Source organism: Antechinus flavipes, chromosome 2 (assembly GCF_016432865.1).
Source record: "Antechinus flavipes isolate AdamAnt ecotype Samford, QLD, Australia chromosome 2, AdamAnt_v2, whole genome shotgun sequence".
NCBI lineage: Eukaryota > Metazoa > Chordata > Mammalia > Dasyuromorphia > Dasyuridae > Antechinus > Antechinus flavipes.
The window spans coordinates 76251010-76272141 of NC_067399.1; the positions used below are offsets into that span (position 1 = coordinate 76251010).

Sequence of the window (21132 nt, forward strand, 5' to 3'; positions counted from 1 at the left end):
ATAGGGACAGATTTGCTCAGCAGCTTAATTTCAAATAATGACAACAGAGGAAGATGGGCACAATAAATGTGTTGAAATAACTTCTTAATCCACTATCATTTTGAGCATCTTCAAAGATTATAGTGCTGATCTGTTTTCTTCACACTTTAAGGTTGGATGACTCCTTACATCAAAGGAACATCGGAGTGACACCTCCCATCAGCAGCTTGTACATGACCAGAGGTACTACATACTTCTTACATTTAAAAGCACAAATGAAGAATTTTGTTTATTGAGTTTATACTTGTTACATTTAAAAATTTTTTTTCAATCAGCAATGACCCATTTTCTCCCACACAAATCCCACCTGCCTTCCAATTGAGAGTGAAAGAAAAAGAAAAACCTTATTACAATTATAGTCAAAGAAAACATTTTTGAATTGCCCATGTCCAACAATACCTGTCTCATTCTGTAATTAATACACCTCTATCAAGAGGTAGGTAAAATGTTTCATCATTAGCCCTCTGGAGTGGTTAGTTATTATACTGAAAGAGTTCCTAATTCTTTCAAAATTGCTTTGTTGCCACATTATTATATAAATTGTTTACCTGGTTCTGTTTACTTCACTGCGTGAGTTAATAGAAGTTTTCCCAGGTTTCTCTGAAACTATCCATTTCATCATTTCTTATAGCATAAGAACTGCATTATATCTTTATAACTTGTTCATTTCCCAATCTCAAAAAATTGTTTTTGTACATCCTTTTGTTTTGCTTAGGACTAATCTCTCTCTTAATCTACCTTCCTCTGTTCCTTTTATTTTTTTCCTTATTGAATGAAATGGATTTGACATCTAACTTTCTATGTTCTTCCCTCCTTTAACCAATGCAGATGAGATTCAAAGGTCAACAGCTTCCTTCCACTCTTCTATATAGTTACTTATGCATCCTGATTATGAAATTATTTTTCACACCCTTCCTTTTTCTTCCCATTATATTATTCTTCCCTTCTTTCCATTGCTCTTAAGATTAATAAGACATAAAAGAACTCCCAAAGGCATTGTGTCTAGAGTCATTTCTACTGATGAGTGTCAGAAGGGACACATGAATAATTTCCCCATATTTTACTGTAAACAGTTCCTTTTTGTTTAGTCCTTTATGACTATCAATTCACATTTGCCTTTTTATGTTTTTCTTCATGCCTGTGTTTGAAAGTTTCAATAAAATTCTGGTCTTTTCACAAGTAATGCTTTAAATTCCTTTTTCATAATAGTCTGTTTTCTTCCCTGAGGAATATGCTTTGCTTCCAAGTTATTCTTGGCTATATTGTTTATCTTCTGTAATTTGTATTCCAAGCTTCCTCCACTTTCATGGAGGAGGTAGTTAAATTGGATGTGGTCCTGCTTCCTCACTGTACCTGAATTCATTTTTAGGCTGCTGGCACTTTTTCTTAAACCTGGAGATTCTAGATTTTGGCTATGATGTTCCTGGTAGTTTTTCTTTTGAGGTTTCTAAGAACTATAAATAACTTTTAAGATTTTGGTCTCTTTCTGTTCAAGTACTCCAATGACTATAAATTTTTCTTTCTTTAATTCATTTTTTTTAGGTCAGTTGTTTTTGCTAATACCTCATATTTTCAAACTTTTAAATTCTGAATGCTTTTGATTATCTCATGGAACTGTTTTGGTCTATTCTAATTTTCAGAGAATTTGTTTCCTGAGCAAGGTTTTATAACCTTATGCCAAGCTAATAATTCCCTTTTCAATTTTTTTCTTCTATAACTTAATTTCTCCAATTTTTTTCCTCAAGGACTCATTCCATTTCTAAAAACTTTTAAAATCTTGCTTTAGGGCAGTTAAATGGGACTGTGGATAGAACATCTGGCCCTGAAGTTGGAAGGACCTTGGGTTCAAATCCAGCCTCAGACACTTGCCCTCAGTAAGTCATTTAAGGTCAATTGTCTTACCAAGACAAAAACTCTTGCTTCATCTCTTCTAGGGAATTCTAGTTGAATTTGTGCCTAAGCTGTTTTCTTTGAGATTTCCCTTGTAGGTATATTAGACTCATTCTTTACCAGGTTGTAATCAGGTTTGTTTTAGGAATCTGTCAGCTTTCTCATGGTAAGATTCTTTTTGTTTACTTATTCTAGCCTACTTTCTGATTTCTGACTTGACATCAGGTCTAGTCTCTGCAGTATTCCTGGAGGGAAAGTCTGGGCTAGAAGCTGAAGCTGGAGACCTGAAAACTCTCAGGGCTTCCAAAGTGGTCTGATCTAGAGCAAAGTTTTGCCCCTTGGCTCTGAACTCTGCAAATTCCTTACCTGGATTTGAATAGGGTAAGTATACCCTATTGCTTGACCGAGCCACTATTGGCCAGTTAGTAAGATCTATTGGGTCAGAGTGAGAAAAGCACAGGCTTCTTTTAGATTCCGTGTTGGTTATCCTCTGCAGGATTCAGACAGGACTAAAGGCTGGAAATGAGACTTCACTCTGCTCCTGAGATTTAGGTCATACTCCTGCTTTGTTTTTAAACTTGATCTTACTCCACAGTCCGGGACCTGTTCTCATAATCTTGGCCAAAGGTTCGTTCTTCAGTTTACTTTGGACAAAGTACAGTGTACTTTGGGTACAGTGATTTAGAACCAGATAGATAGGCAACAAAACTGCCAAGTGGCATCTGTTCTTAAAGCCTGCACATATGGATTGGGGACTAAGTCTTACCTTGGGCACAATCTTTTCTTACACTGGAGTGCTTTAGCACAAAGCATATTTGTGGTCAATCAATCCTCAGTGTCCAGAGACATTTCTATATGTAGACATGGACTAGAAAAATGACTAACTTTTTTCAAGGATTTTGTTTTCTAAAGCTGTTTTGAAGGGAATTTAGGGGGCAGGAAGAAGGAAGAACTTAGCTATATTTCCTTCTATCTCTCTAGTTCCATTATCTGTTATGCTTTCAAAGAAAATTGAAGAAAAGCAATAGAAAATTCCTATCCTACTTTTAAACTTAAGAGATACTGCTAAACAGGATAGTTTCACCTTTTTTTCTAATATACATGATGATGAATAAAATTAATTCCCATACTGAATGTATCAAAAAAATTATCTTAACTCCACTGTATTCTATAACTTGAGCCCATTACTTTTCCATCAAGAAATTGATAGAATTCTTCTTCATCAGTCCTCTCTAATTTTTGTTGGCTAATGCATTGTTTAGAGTTGTCTTTGCAGTATTGTTTCTCACATCAATTCACACAAGCCTCTTCAGTTTTTCCAAAACCATCCTTTCTATCACTTTTTATATTACTATAATATTCATTATATTCTTCTACTATAATGTGTTCAGTCATTCCCCAATTGATGGGCACTTTTTCCTTTTATAGATAGTATCTGGACTCATCAAATTATAAATTTAATTGAGATAATGAACACAAAACTTCAGAAAGTCCTAATGAGGATTGTGGGGAAAGTAAATCATTAAATAATGAGATGGTAAAGTTGTAAACATTTAGGAATGTGACAATATTCAAAAAGTGAAAATACTGCCCAGATATTTTAATCTACCAATACCATGAAAGGACATCATACTAAATTTGTAATAAAAAAAGAAAAAAGACTCTCTCTATTCCAAAATATACTGAGCAGCTTTATGTAAGAGCAAAAATGCCAGTAACATATACACACACACAGACACTCTCTCTTCCTCAAACATATAAACATATTGATAGGATGGCTGAATAAAGTATGATATTAATGCAAAACAATCATGCTACTAATTAGAAAATATAAAATGAAAAAAGCATTATGAAATGACCTCAATGTAATGATAAAGTATAAGCAGAATTATACATACATTGAATATAACTTTCTTTTGAAATATATCAGTATTTATATATGACTCCCAATAGGTGGTGAGATTCTTTAGATGCTCCTGTGAATGACATTCATTGTATTGATAATCTCAAATCTTAGAACACTGAAGAATCTCCTAAATGAGATATAAAAATTACAGTTTAGCCTAATTATCCACACAAAAAACGCAAAGTGGATAAAGAACATCTGTTATCTGGAATATGATATAAAAAATTAATTGGCCAATCTACAGGACTCATCCATCAATGTATATATATGTACCTGTGTGTGTATATGTACACCTATATATATGTGTGTGTGTGTGTGTGTGTGTGTATGTGTGTGTGTGTGTGTGTATAAACATACTGACTGAAAGGAGTATGTATGTATCTCATCCCAAAAATTTTTGTGAAGTTCTAAGGCTAGTTAGACTTAAAACTGCACCAAGACTTATAGAATCTTGTATGTTTGCACTGACATTGCAAATGGACAATCAATGGGGTCAAGGACTATGACAAAAAGCTAAAGGTAGAAAAGATTCAGAATCCTAAAAGGGGATCTAGAACAAAAAGAAAAACCATTTTATGTTGTGAATTTGTGTGGTTTTACTTTTTAAAATGTTAATGATTTATGTGAAAAAAATTATTTTGTAGTCTGATTACTGATGACAAATAACTTACAATTTTTAAATGGTTAAAAAAAAATCCAGTTCAAAGTACTCAATTTTAAGACTCTAGAATTCAAAGGGAGCTCAACTGCCATCTAATCTAACTTATACCTGAACTTTCTGAGTATAACCTAACAAGTGGTAGCATCTTTCTTGACTCATATGCAGCATTTGACATTGTTTACCACACCTTTCCTTCTGGATTTTCTTAATACTATTTTCTCCTGGTTTTCCTCTAATTTGGGTGACCATTCTTTCTTCTCCTTTACTCAGTCTTCATCTGTGACATGTCTACCAATAAGGGTACAATACAAGATTCTGTTGTGGGCCTTCTTTTCTCTATCTTGTCTTCTTTAGCTATCTCATATCCTAAAAACATATTTATCATCTGGAAGCAAAAAAATTCCATTATATATCCAACCAGAGGCTCTCCCCTGAGCTTCAGTTCCAAATCACACATCAGCCATACTAACAGGCATTTTAACCAGATTTCCCCACAAGTATCTCAGATATATGACGGAATTCATTATCTTTTCACCTTCCTGAACCCATTGTTCATCAGAATGTTCTTAGTACTATATAGGACACTATTCCTTTTAATCATTTTGGTTCCCAACCTGTGCAATACTCAAATTATTTATTCTTATTCCAAAATTCTAAACAGCTGTCAAAATCTTACCAATTTTCACTCTATAAAGATGCTCATATTTCCATTTTCTATACCTATATTCAGGTCCCCATCAGACTTCTTACTTAGCCTGCTATTTGGTTTCTTTCTACTCAAATCCATCCTCCATACATTCAGTGATTTTCTTGCTGACAATATTACTTTTCCTACATGACTTTACTGGCTCCTTAATGCCTCTAAAATAAAACCATCTCTGTCATTAAAAGTTCTTTACATTCAAGACCCTTCTTACCTCTCTGGTATACTTACATGTTATTCCTCTCCATGCACTTTGATCCAGATATAATGAATGTCGTAGACCAGGCCTGTCTCAAGCTGGTCCACTAGTTTAAGTCAAATATTGTAATGGCATGAGATAGTCATACTCATTCAGTGATTAAAAGATCTGCTTAGTCATAACATAAAAAAAAAAAATACTTTAAAAGGATGCAACACTTAGCTTGGATAGACAAGCCACCTTTCATTTACATACGGAAACAAATCTGATTAGCAGAGAAAAATGTGCTAAATCCCCAAGAATTGGAAGTCCAGATTTTGTATGTTCTTAGGTGGTCTTAGGTGACCTTAACATAGCTTAGAGAAGTTACACTGAGAGCTAGATAGCTTGAGCCTTAGCCTACCTAACCAATAAGTCTTGGGGATAGTTTCCTTGCCTTTTAGAGCAAGAACTATCTTAATCTACATGGTAACAGGGAAGGGAGGAATAGGTGGAGGGAAATGAATTCAGAAGAATCTTGATAAGATATTGATCCAACTTAACTCTCTGAATTCCATATTCTGAATTGCCTGCCCTCTAAGCTTAAATCTCATTTAATTCCTGATTTCTTTCCAGACTCAACTCAATTAGATGAAAGCTTTCGATTATATTCACAAGTTTCTATCCATAAGTTTTTCTAATATAAGCACTATGATGTTGAATAAGAGGTCTTTCCATAGTCATTTATAGGGTTTCTCTCCAGTATTAGTGAAGTAAGTGATTTAAACTCACTTTTTGTGAAAGACCCTTCCATATTCATACTTTTTCTCTGCAGTACTTAATCTCTGATTTTCAGTTATCACTTAAGCAAAAATTCTCACAAGTACAACTATCATAAGAGTTTGTATTCTGATACTGTGTAAACTGTGAGCGCCAGTGAAAAATGCTCCCATACTCAAAAAGTTCCTTTCCAGTTTGAAGTCTCTTATGTCTAATAAGATGTGAATTAATATATGGAAGATTTTCCACAAGTATTACATCCAGAAGACTTTTCTCCAGTATGAATTCTCTAATTTTCAGTAATATGTATTTTCTGAGTAGTCTTTCTGCATGTGTAACATTTATAGGTATTTTTTTTCCTGTATGAATTCACAAATGTCATATATGTTGAAAAGGCTAGCCAAAAGCCACTGACAATTTTTACACTTATTGTTTTCCTGCGTGAATTCTCTGATGTCGGTTAAGATTTAATTTGCAACGGAAAGCTTTCTCACAATTATTACATTTATAAGGCTTCTCTCCAGTATGAGTTCTCTGATGTATAGTTAATTGGGAACTCCATCGGAAGGCCCTCCCACAATTATTACATTCAAAAGGCTTCTCTCCAGTATGAATTCTTTGATGTTCACTTAGGTATGTCTTATTGGGAAATACCTTCCCACAATCATCACATTTAAAAAGTTTCACTCCAGTATGTAGTCTTTGATGCTGAGTAAACTGTGAGCTCCATCTGAAGGTCCTCCCACAGTCATTACACTTATAAGGCTTCTCTCTTGTATGAGTCCTCTTATGTTGAGTAAGGTATGTGTTACTAAGGAATGACTTCCCACAATCATTACAGGGATACAATTTCACTCCCGTGTGGAGTCTCTGATGTTGAGTAAACTGTGAGCTCCAGCGGAAGTTCTTTCCACACTCATTACACTTATAAGGCTTCTCTCTCGTATGAGTCCTCCTATGTTGAGTAAGATATGTCTTGTTAAGGAAGGATTTCCCACAATCATTGCACTTATATAACTTTAATCCAGTATGCTGTCTCTGATGTTGAGTAAACTGTGACCTCCAGCAGAATTCTTTTCCACACTCATTACATTTATAAGGTTTCTCACCAGTATGAGTCTTCTGATGTTGAGTAAGATATGAACTCCAGTGGAAGACCTTTCCACAATCATTACATTCATATGGCTTCTCTCCAGTATGAATTCTTTGATGTTCAGTAAGATATGTGCTGTCAAGGAAAGTTTTTCCACATTCGTAACATTTATATGTTTTTTCTCCTGTATGTATTCTTAAATGTCTAGTAAACTGTGAGAGCCAGCCAAAGGCCTTTCCACAATCATTACATTTGTAGGGTTTTTCTCCAGTATGGATTCTTTGGTGTTCAATAAACTGTGAGCTCCAGCAGAAGACTTTTCCACAATCATCACATTTGTAAGGAGCATCTCCAGTATGAATTTTCCGATGTACAGTCAACTGTGAGCTCCATCGGAAGGATTCACCACATTCATGACATGCATAAGGTTTCTCCCCAGTATGAAGTCGCTGATGTCGAGTAAGATGTAATTTGCTACGGAAAGCCCTTTCACAATTGTTACATTTATAAGGTTTCTCTCCAGTATGAGTTCTCTGATGAAGAGTTAACTGTGAACTCCATCGGAAGGTCTTCCCACAGTCATTACATTCATAAGGCTTCTCTCCAGTGTGAATTCTCTGATGTTCACTAAGATATGTCTTATTGGGGAATACCTTCCCACAATCATTACATTTAAAAAGTTTCACTCCAGTGTGCAGTCTTTGATGTTGAGTAAACTGTGAACTCCAGCGGAAGGTTCTTCCACAATCATTACACTCAAAAGGCTTCTCTCCAGTATGAATTCTCTGATGTTCAGTAAGGTATGTCCTATTCGGGAATACCTTCCCACAATCATTGCATTTATAAAGTTTCACTCCACTATGCAGTCTCTGATGTTGAGTAAACTGTGAGCTCCAGCGAAAAGTTTTTCCACAATCACTGCACTCATAAGGTTTCTCCCCAGTATGAGTTCTCTGATGTTGAATAAGGTATGAGCTTGATCGGAAGGCCTTTCCACAATAATTACATTCATAAGGTTTCTCTCTACTGTGAATTGTTTGATGATCGACCATGTGTGTATTCCAAAAGGCCTTGGTATATTCATGACTTTTATGAAGATTTTCTCCAATAGGAATTCTGTTATGAGAAATAATGGATGAATGGTGGTTGCAGCTTACCTACATGAATTACGTTCATGTGACTTCTACCTATTGAAAAAATCTGAATAATAAAGTGAATTTTCATATTTACCATTAGAAAACTGAATTTTTGACAATAATCTATTAAATATTGCTTATGACTAAGTAATGTCTGAAATTATACTTTAATATATTATATTTATGGAGTTTCTTATATGGACATTAGCTAAGAAAAGAAAATTGAATTTAAAAATCTAAAAAGTCTTAAATTTTTCCTCTGATTTTTTTTACTTGCCTAAAATGTTTCTCCTCATGGTTCTGCTCCTGCTTTTCCAAATTGACATAATATTTCAAAGTTTCTCCTAATTTAAAGACATAGGAACCATCCCTTCTGAGTCTTTTCTCTGTTAATGGCTTAGTTCCAGACTCAGTCTCCCAATCTGAAAGAAAAAAAATATGCAAACATTTCCTGCTAAATTTGAGAAGAAAAATAAGTTGTTATTTATTTTTTCATATATTGCTGCAAGTTTTTTGCTGAAATAGCACATGACACTTTTATATCAAGCTTATTTAGCTTTGATTTTTATTCTGTACTTTCAGAATTATTATATCATGTATGTTTGGAAGAAGTCTTTTTCTTTCTTTAGTACTGTAAACTTAAAAGCACTGGGTTCTTTAAGTGGTCAGAACCAAATTAGTTATTGGATTTTATTTTGCTTTGGGATGGTCTATTATGTCTTTGCTCAATTCCTTTTAGGCTGTGACTTCTATTTTTTCTCAATTTTCTGGACATCAGTACTTTTGATTTTATATCTTTATTATAGAGTACTTAATAGTCTGCAATTCTTAAAAACATTTTTTTCATATCCTTGAACCATCTATCGTTCAAGAAAAAACTTCTGGTACTACATATTTATATTATTTTCCTATGTATAGTGAATATCAAATCCAGAATTACCAGTTATTAGATATAGGTGTTTTTCCATGATAGCACCCCTTCTCATCTTTTCATTGTTAGCACAAATGGTTTTCAGTTTCAGTCTTAATAATAATAAATGAGATAACATACCAAAATTTATGGGATGCAGACAAATTAGAAAATTAGGAAAAATTTTATATCTCTAGATGCTTACATGAATAAAATAGAAAGAGAAGATTAATGAACTGGACATGCAACTAAAAAAAGCTAAAAAAGAACAAATTTAAAAATCCCAATTAAATAACAAATCTGAAATTCTGAAAATAAAAGGAGGGATTAATAAAATTGAAAGAAAACTATTGAACTAACAAACAAAATTTTACGGAAAAAGAAACAAACAAATCCACAACATAGATAAACCTTAATATGATTAGAAGTAAAGAAGAAAGTCAAATTACCAGTTTATCAAAAATAAAAAGGAAGAATGAAGTGGAAATTAGAGCAATAATTAGAAGTTATTTTGTCCAATAATCTGAGATAGATGAATTATAAAGATATAGATTGTCCAAATTGACAGAGGAAATCAATAAACTTAAATAATCCCATTTTAGAAAAAAGAAACTTAACAAGCTATTAATGAACTCCCTAAGAAAAAATCTCCAGGACCAGATGGATTTACAAGTCAATTCTACCAAATATCTAAGGAACAATTAATTTCAATACTATACAAAATACTTGGAAAAACAGGGGAGGAAGGAGTCCTACCAAATTCCTTTTATGACACATACATGGCGCTGATCTCTAAACCAAGAAGGGCCAAAACAGAGAAAGAAAATTGTAGACCAATTTCCCTAATGAATATTGATGCAAAAATCTTAAATAAAATATTAGCAAAGAGATAACTCAATTTATCACCAGGGTAATACACTATGACCAAGAAGGATTTATACCAAGAATGCAGGACTAGTTCAGTATCAGAAAAACTATTTGCCTTAACTCCTGGATTTACTTGAAAAATCCTCCATTGCATAGAAGATACTTCCTCTTTCTTATAGTCAAAAATATAATATATATATATACACACACACACACACACACACACACACACATATATATATATATTCTTTTTCTTTCCTTTATTCTTCTCTGATTTAGATACTGAGACTATAGTTATAGTTATATCACAACACAATAGCAGAGTTATCTTCTTTCTCAATTTTTCTAAGAAATGGTGACTTTTATGATTTATGAAAGCATGAGAAAACAGGAGCTAATACAAAGTAAGATGAAATAGAAAAAAAATACAATAAATCAAACATATATGGGAAACACAAACACACAAAAAGAATAAAGAGTGGAAGAGATTAATATTTTAAATGAAAAATCCAAACTTGTAACTGATTCTATATTATATTGATTTCATATTATATTTAATTTTATATCTGCTCAAGTCCTTTGAAATTTACTGAATAGAAGGAGAGACATAATTACACCTGTGTTTTAAGAAGATCAATTTAACAGATGAGTGGAGTATAGATTGGAGTCAGGAAACACTTGAGAAGTTAGGTAGACCAAGCAGAAAGCTGTTTCAATAGTTCAGGTATGATGTAATAACGGTGTGGAAAAGGGTGGTTGCCAAGTCAGAGGAATGAGGATTTGCATATTGTATATGAAAAAATCTTAGAGAATGAGCAATATATGAGGATAATAACATCTAGACTGTGAGCTTCCTACACAGTAATAGGACAGTACAGAAGAGGGGAGCACTTAAGGGGAAAGATGAGGATAGCTACTGAAATACTGATTTTTTAAGATTTCTGTGGTGTCGAATTAAAAATGTCTAAGAATAATAATGGATAATAACATCTGAGAATCATTAGCTTAGAGATAATTTAATCTACGGAGGGAGAAAAGTGCCTAGGACAGAGCATGAAAGTCATTCACTCTTAATGGTCATGGGAGATTAAGAAAGATTGGTTAGACATAGGTGGAAAGCTAGGAGAGTATAATTGTGAAAAATTTGAGAAAGTATCAAGGAAAAAAGAATGATCACAAGGTTCAAAGACTGAAGAATGAGGATTGTGAAAAGGTCATAACATTTGGCAATTCAAAAATCACTACTAAGTCAGGAGGGTGGTTGCTATTTAGTAATGAGGTCAGAAGACAGAATGACATGGAAAAATTTGTAGGCAGTTAAGGAGTAGCAGCCACAAGGAAAAGAAAAGTGAGAGAATGGGGATAAAAGAGGAAGTAATCTTCTAGAAAAAAAATGGGATGAAATGGAATTATTTGTACGTATAGATGGGTCTGACCTGGCAAGAAGAATGACCATTTCTTGTGTCAGATTATGGAGAAAGACTGATGGAACACATCTGAGTGATGTGAAATGAGACTGAGAAGGAACTTTAGGGGATTGGTTTTAATATTTTTCATTAAAACATAAGTCTACTCAACAAATGAGGCTTCTTTATCCTTGTGTTTAATTTTGTAATTCTCAAGGTATTTATACTTAATTAAGGAATGTTGGCCATTTATTCGAATTTAGCTTGTCTTGTAACATTGTTTCTTATTGTGTCTAAATTCTTTATTAACTGGACTATCTTAAATCACACATTTCTATTACTCAACAAATAAAAGACCTTTTTCATTTTTTAAAAAAGTGAAATTCAAGGCCATGTTCTCAGCTGAAAAGGTTGGGAGAGAGGTAATACAAGAGGTTTGAGGAAAAGATGAAAGGTTTAGATAAGGTATTGAATAGAAGAATGAATTAGAAAGGTTCAGAAGGACTGCCTTGCCAAAATAAGCACCACTTATGAGTATGCAAAAGTTAATGCATAATAGGCAATGTCAACATGGTTTCATGATTTTCTCAGGATATAATAACCCTAAGCTTGAAAATAATATCAGTGCATAGAATAAGGAGAAAAGGGATTCAAGAAAAGAAGACAGTGTGGAGATGAACTGCTTCCCACAAGCAATATGAGAAAAGGGGAGTGTAGTCAGTGCAGAAATGATGACCAAAGAAGGAGTAGCATTTCTCTCCTTCCCCACAAGTAGATTGTGGATTCCTGTGAAAGAAATTGTCACACTTTTCTCTTTTACTAGTAGAGAGAGAAGGCAAGCTAGTGTAGAGAGTACTAAAGAATGGTATTTCTACCACACTAATAAGAGTTTGATCCAAAATATATAAACAAAATAAAAGAAATATCTAACAAAAAGTCCCTATAAGGATACTATAGGAACAAAGAATCCAACTGAGAACTATTGAAACCTTCAAAGTACTAAATAAATGAAAATCAAAACAATTACAAAACACTTTTCACACAAATAAAGTCAGATGTAAACAACTGGAAAAATGTCAATTGCTCATGGGTAAGCTGAGTTAATATAAAAAAAAGACAATTCTTCCTAAATTAATCTAGTAATTCAGTACCAATCAAATTGCCAAAAGATTACTTTATAGAGCTAGAAAAAATAAAAACAAAATTAATCTAGATGATCAAAAAATTCAAGAATATCAAGGGAACTAATGGAGAAATACAAAGGAAGATGGCCTAGAAATGCCAGACCTAAAATTAGATTATAAAACAGAAGGTGGTACAGAAGTCTAAGTATTGCCAACAATCAATGAAAATACCCTTATTATGAGATCAAATGTTCTGCTTAAGAAATAAGAAGGCCCACCCCTGAAGTTAGAAGGACCTGAGTTCAAATCCATCCTCAGACACTTAACACATCCTAGCTGTGTGACCCTAGGCAAGTCACTTGACTCCAATTGCCTCAGCAGAAAAAGAAAAAAGAAACAAGAAGGCCAGTGAATCTGATCACAGATTACACAGAAGGAAGGAAGGAAGGAAAGTGACTTAAGATGGAAACCAATTTATGAAGGGCTTTAAAAGTTAAAAAGATTTTAAAAACATTTGTTCCTACTGGAAGTTACTTAAATTTACTCAGTAGGAGGGTAACATGGCAGGCAACCTGTGTTTTAGGAAGAACATTTTGACATCTGAATGGAAGATGGATAGGAAGAAGCTTCCAACCCTGGTTGATCTATTGGAAGTACATGAGAAATGCTGTTGGAGTAGAAATGTCAAGATCTGGTAACAGATTGGTTATGTGTAGTAAATATGGAAGAAAACTGGAGAATGACATTTGACAATGGGAGAATGGATAACTAGAAGGATGAAGGTACATTCCATGCCAATATGGAAGGAAGTCTATAAGAAAGGAGAATTTGGGGAGAAAGATAATAATTTAAGACATGTTGCATTCTAGATGCCTACAAAGGAATCAAAGAGAATAAGGAAAAATGAACCTACTAAACTACTAAATCTACTAAAAACTAGCATCTAAAATCTAAGGACTGGATTAATCTGTCTAAACAAATATCAAAGGTTTTATCTCTAATAACAAAAATCCAGCCTGAAATGACCTATATTGAGGAATGGCTGAAAAGACTAGATAATTAAAACTGGATTATTAAACCATCATCATTGTCATTTCTTAAGAACACAAAATCAGAAAACACTTTGTAGAGAATGTAGAATGAGAATATACATTCAAGTCACAATTACATAAAAAATAGAATATTTCAGAGAACATGAAAGGAAAAATATGAGAGAGGAAAACAAGGTGTTTTCCCTTATTTTAAAATTAAAATTTATACATTTTTCAAAAGAATGATCCCTAATTAATGAAAAAAAATGCAAAGAAAGGTGGCCTAGCCATATCAGACTATATTATAAAATAACAGTCATCAAAACCATTTGGCTAAGAAATGAGACTGGTGGGAGGAGGGTTCTGGGAAGATGGCTGAGTAGATTGGTAAATTTCAAGCTCTCCAGATTTCCCCCCATAAATATAAGAAATTTGCACCTCAGCACATAGATTGAAGAAAAATCATTAAGATTTGAGCAGAACAGGAACACTCCAGTTACAACTCTAGAAGATTAGAAGAAAGCCCCAGCTAGGTGAAAACACCTCCAGACTAGCTCCAAAGCAATACCAAGTGGGGACTCCTGGGAGGAGCTAGGTGTAGCTGGAGCCTCAGCAGGAACCAAAGGGACTTTCACCTCACAGACTGTTGGTAGAATCCTGGTCTGAGTCCAGGAAGACTGAACTAGTCTCACCTGATTGAGAATGCCAAGCCTAGCTGTACTGCAGAGAGGAGGCCCAGGGCAAGTAGGAGCCAGCACCCAGTGAATGCAGAAGCAGTCGGGGAAAGACATTGCTGGCTGCAGGGACATGCTGGAGAGAACTCTTGGTTTGCAGTTCCAGATGAGGGGGAAAAAATGAAGGAAGTTTGAGGCACCCTCCCCCACCGAGGATTAGAGATACTTATACTAATACCTCCTATTAAAAAAAAATTAATCAGCAAAGAAAGAATCCTACCATACAAACTTACTATGGGAACAGGAAGACTAGGGTTCACCGTCAGAGGAGTTCACCGAACTAAAAAAAGCTTCTAACCCAAAGAATTTAAAAACCAAATGAAAGATATTGAGGAAAATCTAAATAAATAATAGATAAAAACCATCCAAGAAAAACAAGATTATGTAAAAAGTTAACCAACTAGAAAAGGAGATACAGAGTCTCAAAGATGAACATAATTCTTTAAAAAATAGAATGGGGGAAGGGACAGCTTGGTGGTACAGTGGATAAAGCACCAGCCCTGAAATCAGAAAGACCTGAGTTCAAATCCGGTCTCAGCCACTTAATACTTCCTAGCGGTGTGATCCTGGGCAAGTCACTTAACCCCAATTGCCTCAGCAAAAAAAAAAAAAAAGAAAAAGAAAAAAAATTAGAATCAGGGAAGGAAAAGCCAGTGAAGCTATGAGAAACCAAGAAATAACAAAACAGATTATAAAGAATGAGAAAATAGAATATGAGACATAAGAAGAAAAAAAATGAGCGATCTGGAGAACAGATCAAGAAGATAAAATATAAGAATAATTGGACTGCCTGAAAGTTGTGACTGGAAGAAAACAAAAACAAAAACAAAAACCTTAATAATAATATAGGAAATAATTCAAGAAAACTGTGGTGGAGTGATAGAACATGAGAAAAAAGAAATAAAAAAATTACACTAATCACCACCTCAATGAGACTCTTTGTAGAAAACATAGAGGAATATTGCCAAATTTAAAAACTCCCAGATCAAAGAAAAAATTTGCAAGAAACAAGGAAAAAAAAAATTGAATACAATGGAGCTACAATTAGAATTGTACAGGACTTAGCAGCAACTACAATAAAAGATCTCATTTCCTGGAATCATATCTACTGACAATCAAAAGAACTAGGCCTGAGGCCAAAAATGTCATATTCAGCAAAATTATAATATTGAATGACAAAAAATGGTGAACTTGCAGATTTTCAGTACTTTCTACCAACCAAACTCAAACTTAACAGAAAATTTAATATATAAGAGCCAATATCAAAGATCAATTTCAAGGAATTCAACAGGGACAAATTGTTTACATTTTTTTTTTTAACATGGGAAATCTATACTCTTAAAATTCACATCAACAACAAGGTCCTTCAAAATAAAGATTGGCAGAGTTCATAGTAATTATGTTATACATAATAGTATAATAATAATCATGTTATATAAATGAGGTGCAGAGGAAAAAGAGACATAGAGAAATTGCAGGGGGCAAAAGGGCTTGTAGTTCTGAAAACCTACTCACTATGGGAATAGGCAACAACTAACATACCATGAAACGTATGGCACCCTCCAAATTCTATAAAGAAAAAAAGGGGTAGGGTATGAGTGTTTGGGGAAGCAAAGAGTGAGGGAAGAAGATAAGGGAGGGCTCCATGGGAGGTTAAATAATAGCAAAGTAAGTTAAGGAGCAGAATTAAAGCAAAGAGTTAGCAGTAATAGGAAAGATGTGTGTGTGTGTGTGTGTGTGTGTGTGTGTGTGTGTGTGTGTGTGTGTGTATGGCGGTTATATGTGTATGTGTGTGTGTGTATGCATGTATATATGTATGTGTGTATCTACATATGGATACATAAATATTTCTTAACTATAGCTTGCTTGGGGGTTGTGAGGGGGGATTAAAAGGGGAGAAAAGAATAAAGCAAATAAGTTGAACAGCAGAGAACAAAAGAACAATTTACAAGGAAGTAAAGAAAAAATGGATATTCATGAATGTAATTTTTTCATACACACACACACACACACACACACACACACACATATACTTTCTTGATCTGGTAATTTTTTGTTATATATTTAGAATCCTTCCTGATATTCTGCTGGGCACATGATAATGTTCTCTTTTGTTTTCTATTCCTTTTCTGGGTTTTTTTCCCTCTTAAATTCTGTTTTTCAAATAAAATAAATTATTAAAAAAGAAAATAAGAATGGTAGATCATTTGAAAGGTAAGATACACAAAATATGACAGTCAATGACTAAAGTAATCTACTGTTTATAACTCCAAAGACTCCAACTTCTGGGATAAGAATTCATTATTTGAAAAAACTGCTAGGAAAACTAGAAAACAATATGGCAAACTAGGCACAGACCAACATTTCACAACCTATACCAAGATAAGGTAGAAATGGGTTCATGATTTAGATCCAAAGTGATATTATAAGCAAATTAGGAAAGCAATAAAATGTTTACCTATCAAATTGAAAAAGGAGGAATTTATGAGCAAATAAGAACTAGAAAATGTTATGAAATACAAAATAGACAATTTTGATTACATTAAATCTAAAAGTTTTTGCACAAAAGCAATACAGCCAAGATCAAAATGGAAACAGAAAACTGGAAAATATTTTTTTTTACAACCAGTGTTTCTGATAAAAGCCTCACTAATAAAATATATAGAGAACTAAGAAATGAAAATTAAAACAATTCTGAAGTACCGCCTCACATCTATCAGACTGGCTTAGATAAGAAAAGATAATAATAAATGTTGGAGGGGATGTAGGGAAACTACAACACTAATGTATTGTTGGTGGAGCTGTGAACTGAGCTAGCCATTCTGGAGAGCAATTTGGAACAATGTCCAAAGGACTATAAAACTGCACATCCTTTTATCCAGTAGTGTCACTATTGGTTCTATATCCCAAAGACATCCCCAAAGATGGAAAAAGACCCATATGTTCAAAAATACTTGAAGCAATTATTTTTGTGATGTCAAGAAATTGGACATTGAGTGAATGGCCATCAACTGGGGAATGGCTAAATAGGTTATGGTAGATGAATGTAATGGAATATTATTGTTCTGTAAGAAATGATAAGCAGGCTGATTTCAGAAAAGCCTGGAGAGATTTACATGAACTGATGCTGAGAAGTGAGCATAACTAGAAGAACATTGTACATAACAATAGCAAGATTGTGTGATGATCAACTATGACAAAGTTAGCTCTTCTCAGACTTGGAATGGAAAATGCCATCTGCATCCAGAGAAAGTACTATGGAGACTGAACTTTTTCTTTCTTATGGTTTTTCCCTTTTGTTCTGATTTTTCTTTCCCAATGTGATTAATATGGAAATACATTTAAAATGATTGTATATCTACAACTTAAAATCAAATTGTTTGCTCTTTTGGAGAGAAGGAGGTAAGAGAATGAGAAAAAAATATTTGGAATTTAAAATCTTACCAAAAAAAATGTTGATGAACTGATGCTAAGTGAAGTGAGTAGAACCAATAGAACATTGTATACAGCAACAACAAGATTATGTGACGATCAACCCTAATAGATATGGCTTTTTTCAAGAATGAGGTGATTCAGGCCAATTCCAATAGACTTGTAATAGAGAGAGCCATCTGTACCCAGAAAGTGCATTGGGGGGACTGAACATGAATCACAACGGAGTATTTTCACCTTTTTTTGGTTGTTTCTTACTTTTTTCTTTTGCATTTTTTCCCCTTTTTGATTTGATTTTTCTGGTGCAGCATGATAAATGTGGAAATATAGAGAGAAGAACTGCACATATTTGACACAGATTATTTGCTGTCTAGGGGAGGAGGTGAAGGGAAAGAAAGAAAAAAAATTTGGAACACAAGGTTTTGCAGGGGTTGAATGATGAAAAGTATCTTTGCATGCATTTTGAAAATAAATGATTATTTAAAAAATAAAAAACAAATGTTGAAAACATGTAGTTGAAATTACATGTAATATGTAAAGAATTATATACATGTATAATTGGAAAAAATTCCAGAAAATTGGACAAATATTATGTAATCAGGAAAAAACTTTTTAAAAAAAGAACAATCACTGGAAACCTTAGCTCTTCTAAAGAGATAAAGATGCCTTTAAAGAGATTTCAAAGTCCAGTGTTTCACTGGCACATCCCCCAAAAGACCAGTGAAAATATGGTTTACATTAAGTCTCATATGTCTGGTTTTCAATGACTGACCTGGACAATTACTCCAAAGTACTTCTGGGTCCTGTATCCAAGGTGTTTCTCCTTCTTCCAAATGGGAGATCACATCTGGTTTCCAAACTGTAAGTCCTACTCAGTAGAAATGTCAAAGAAAGACGAAATCTGTTAGTCTATCACCATTCACTCATTAATTGATTAAAAAGGCATGCTAAGAATGGTACAGAGGACCTCTGAAAGATCTACTTCATTGTATTCCTGAAACACACAAACTTGTCATTATCTATTAAAAATAAAAAAAAAATGCAAAAAACAAAACAAAACAAAACTTGTCATCACAAAGAAAATTAGATTTGACCCACCCCCACTAAGAGGATGAAACTTTCTTATCTTTAGGTACCTGTGCTGGAACTCTAGGGGAGAAACTTTGTCTGAAGGGACAGAAAACAGCAAAGCATAACTTCAGAAGCAACAAAGTAGCCAGTTCCTAGCTTTAGACAATAAAGACCTTTTACCTATGATCAAGAAGCAACTTCTACTCCATCAAAGACCGTAATAGAATTGGCTAACTAGTTTCTGAATAATAAGAACTAATTCTTAAATGTTTACCACAAATTCTGAATTAGTTATGTATATTAAGAAAGAAATCACAATGGAAACAATTTAAGTCACAGAGAATAACACTTCTTACCTAGGAAGACAAGGTTCTTATAATTCTCCAACATCACATCCTTGTACAACTCTTTCTGAGAAGGGTCCAGGTTTCCCCACTCTTCCTGGGTAAAATGCACAGTCACATCCTTGAATGTCACTGATTCTCTTTGGATCTTCTGAGAATAACAAATTGGAAAAGAAACTTAAGGAGTAGTTCTAAGTCAAATGTATAATTAGAATTAACTATACATATTTTTTGTCATTATAAACAACTACAGAAGTTTATATTGCAGATTGTGTGAATTTGGCTTATGAAGTACTTCGTTTTTTAACCTTTGTGAAATAAATGCAAGAATTTGTCATTTTCAGATGAAATAGTAGAAAAACCACTTCTAAAAAAAAAAGCTAAGTCACAGAGTACAAATACATCATCATCTCCTTATGGAAGCACATGTGAATCATACATTTCCTACAAAGTCTCACAATTAAATATACAATACTAACTTTTATCATCAGATTTCAAGTATTACTGAGGCAACAATTATTAAAAATCATTATTACCAACTGACATTCACAAATAACATTCTCTAATATCATTCCTTCTGTCTTGCACCAATTCAAAAATATTAAATAAAGCTATCCTGGAGATGGCTTTTTACTCTTTAATAATTTTCATAGCATATATTTGTATAGCTAATATATACTAGTATCTCACTTGAAATTGGTTTGTATTATGTGTATTACTTTCCCTAGTTTACAAATGGGAACACTAAAGTCCAATGAAGTCAAATAATTTGAAAATGGCCAGAGTATTAAGAGTTTTAATAACCAGGATTCATGTCAATACTCCATACATTTCATTGTGCCTCCCAATTTAATTCTAAAAACAGCAGCTTGTAATTTAACACCATAGAATCCCATAAACAGACATTCTCACAATGTTAAATTTTAAAGATAAATTTAATGCAAATGCTATTATCTGCATTATAACGATCTTCATTATTCTTGCTCTCTGAAAAGTTTGATCTTAACTTTTTCCTCTACCTTTCCTTTTGTATTTTATACTGCTAACTCCTTGAAAAGCTCAAGGAGACAAGACTGCTACGAAGGAAAAAAAAAAAATCAGATGCACAACTAGATCCTATATTATATTCTCTGAATGTATATAGTACTTAAAAATTTGAAATGACTTATTTGGAATTTTAAACTTCCTCTTGAGAAATCAGGTAGATTGCCCAGAAAGAACAAACCGAACTCACTCTGTAGCCCGGAGCGGTCACGAACACCGGAGCCATTCCGCTTCCCCGAGAGAAGACAGAGGGCTCACAAAGCAGAACTGGGAAAGAAAGCGATCAAAGACAAGAGTTAGGCTTCCCTGCCCCGGCCAGAACAGGGCCACAACTAGCCCTCGCGCTCCCCAATAACTCGGTCCCGCTTCCAGGACCAGGCGCACGAGCAGCACTTGCGCTTCCAGCCCATTCCCGACACGGGTCGAAGGGAGCCTAACCCGGACGTGGCAGGAGAGCGCTCAGGAGCAGCAAAAGCTCTCCTTCCCTGCAGGCGGGGAGGGGCAAGAGAAGCTCGGGAGCCAGTTGGGGACCGCTAGCCCAGGAAGGGCCCGACCAGGTACCTGCCAAGAGAATCTCCCGAGGCACGGTCTGGCAGCCGGCTCCGCTCAGAACAGACCCCCTATTCCCGGGGGCAACTCAGGTCTCCGCAGCTATAGGAGCTGGAAGGAGCCGCGGGAGACGTCGGGACGCAAGAAGAGCCGAAGGCCGAAGGAGCCCAAGTTCCCGGTGCTGCTACAGGAAGAAAAGAAGAAACAAAAAGGAAGTCCAAGTGTCCACGCCAT

At 34.4% G+C, this 21132-nt stretch overlaps 2 protein-coding genes across 2 annotated transcripts in view; both read right to left on the reverse strand.

Moving 5' to 3' along the window:
• Positions 1-8302, reverse strand: part of LOC127546449 (zinc finger protein 519-like) — a 32128-nt gene extending 23826 nt beyond the window's left edge. Inside the window, exons 1-2 of the mRNA XM_051973561.1 lie at positions 7904-8302; positions 7484-7783 (exon numbers count right to left, since the gene is read on the reverse strand). Of these exons, the coding sequence (XP_051829521.1) occupies positions 7484-7783; positions 7904-8302 (699 nt within the window). The remainder of the gene's footprint in view (positions 1-7483; positions 7784-7903) is intronic.
• A 232-nt stretch (positions 8303-8534) lies between these two features.
• Positions 8535-21001, reverse strand: LOC127547967 (zinc finger protein 184-like). Its single transcript, XM_051975101.1, has 5 exons — positions 20911-21001; positions 20540-20616; positions 19318-19456; positions 18663-18758; positions 8535-8808 (listed from the first exon to the last, which is right to left on the reverse strand). Exons 2-5 carry the CDS (start codon positions 20573-20575, stop codon positions 8633-8635), a joined length of 447 nt encoding a protein of 148 aa, XP_051831061.1. The 5' UTR covers positions 20576-20616; positions 20911-21001; the 3' UTR covers positions 8535-8632.
• Between the last annotated feature and the right edge of the window lie 131 nt (positions 21002-21132).

Excerpts from the sequence above, each read along its gene's own strand:
- LOC127547967 (XM_051975101.1), bottom strand. The coding sequence starts at position 20,575 with ATGGCTCCGGTGTTCGTGACCGCTCCGGGCTACAGA. Across the intron at positions 19,457-20,539 it reads TGACCGCTCCGGGCTACAGA|AAGATCCAAAGAGAATCAGT; the intron begins GTGAGTTCGGTT and ends TGTTATTCTCAG. Across the intron at positions 18,759-19,317 it reads TAAGAACCTTGTCTTCCTAG|GACTTACAGTTTGGAAACCA; the intron begins GTAAGAAGTGTT and ends TCTACTGAGTAG.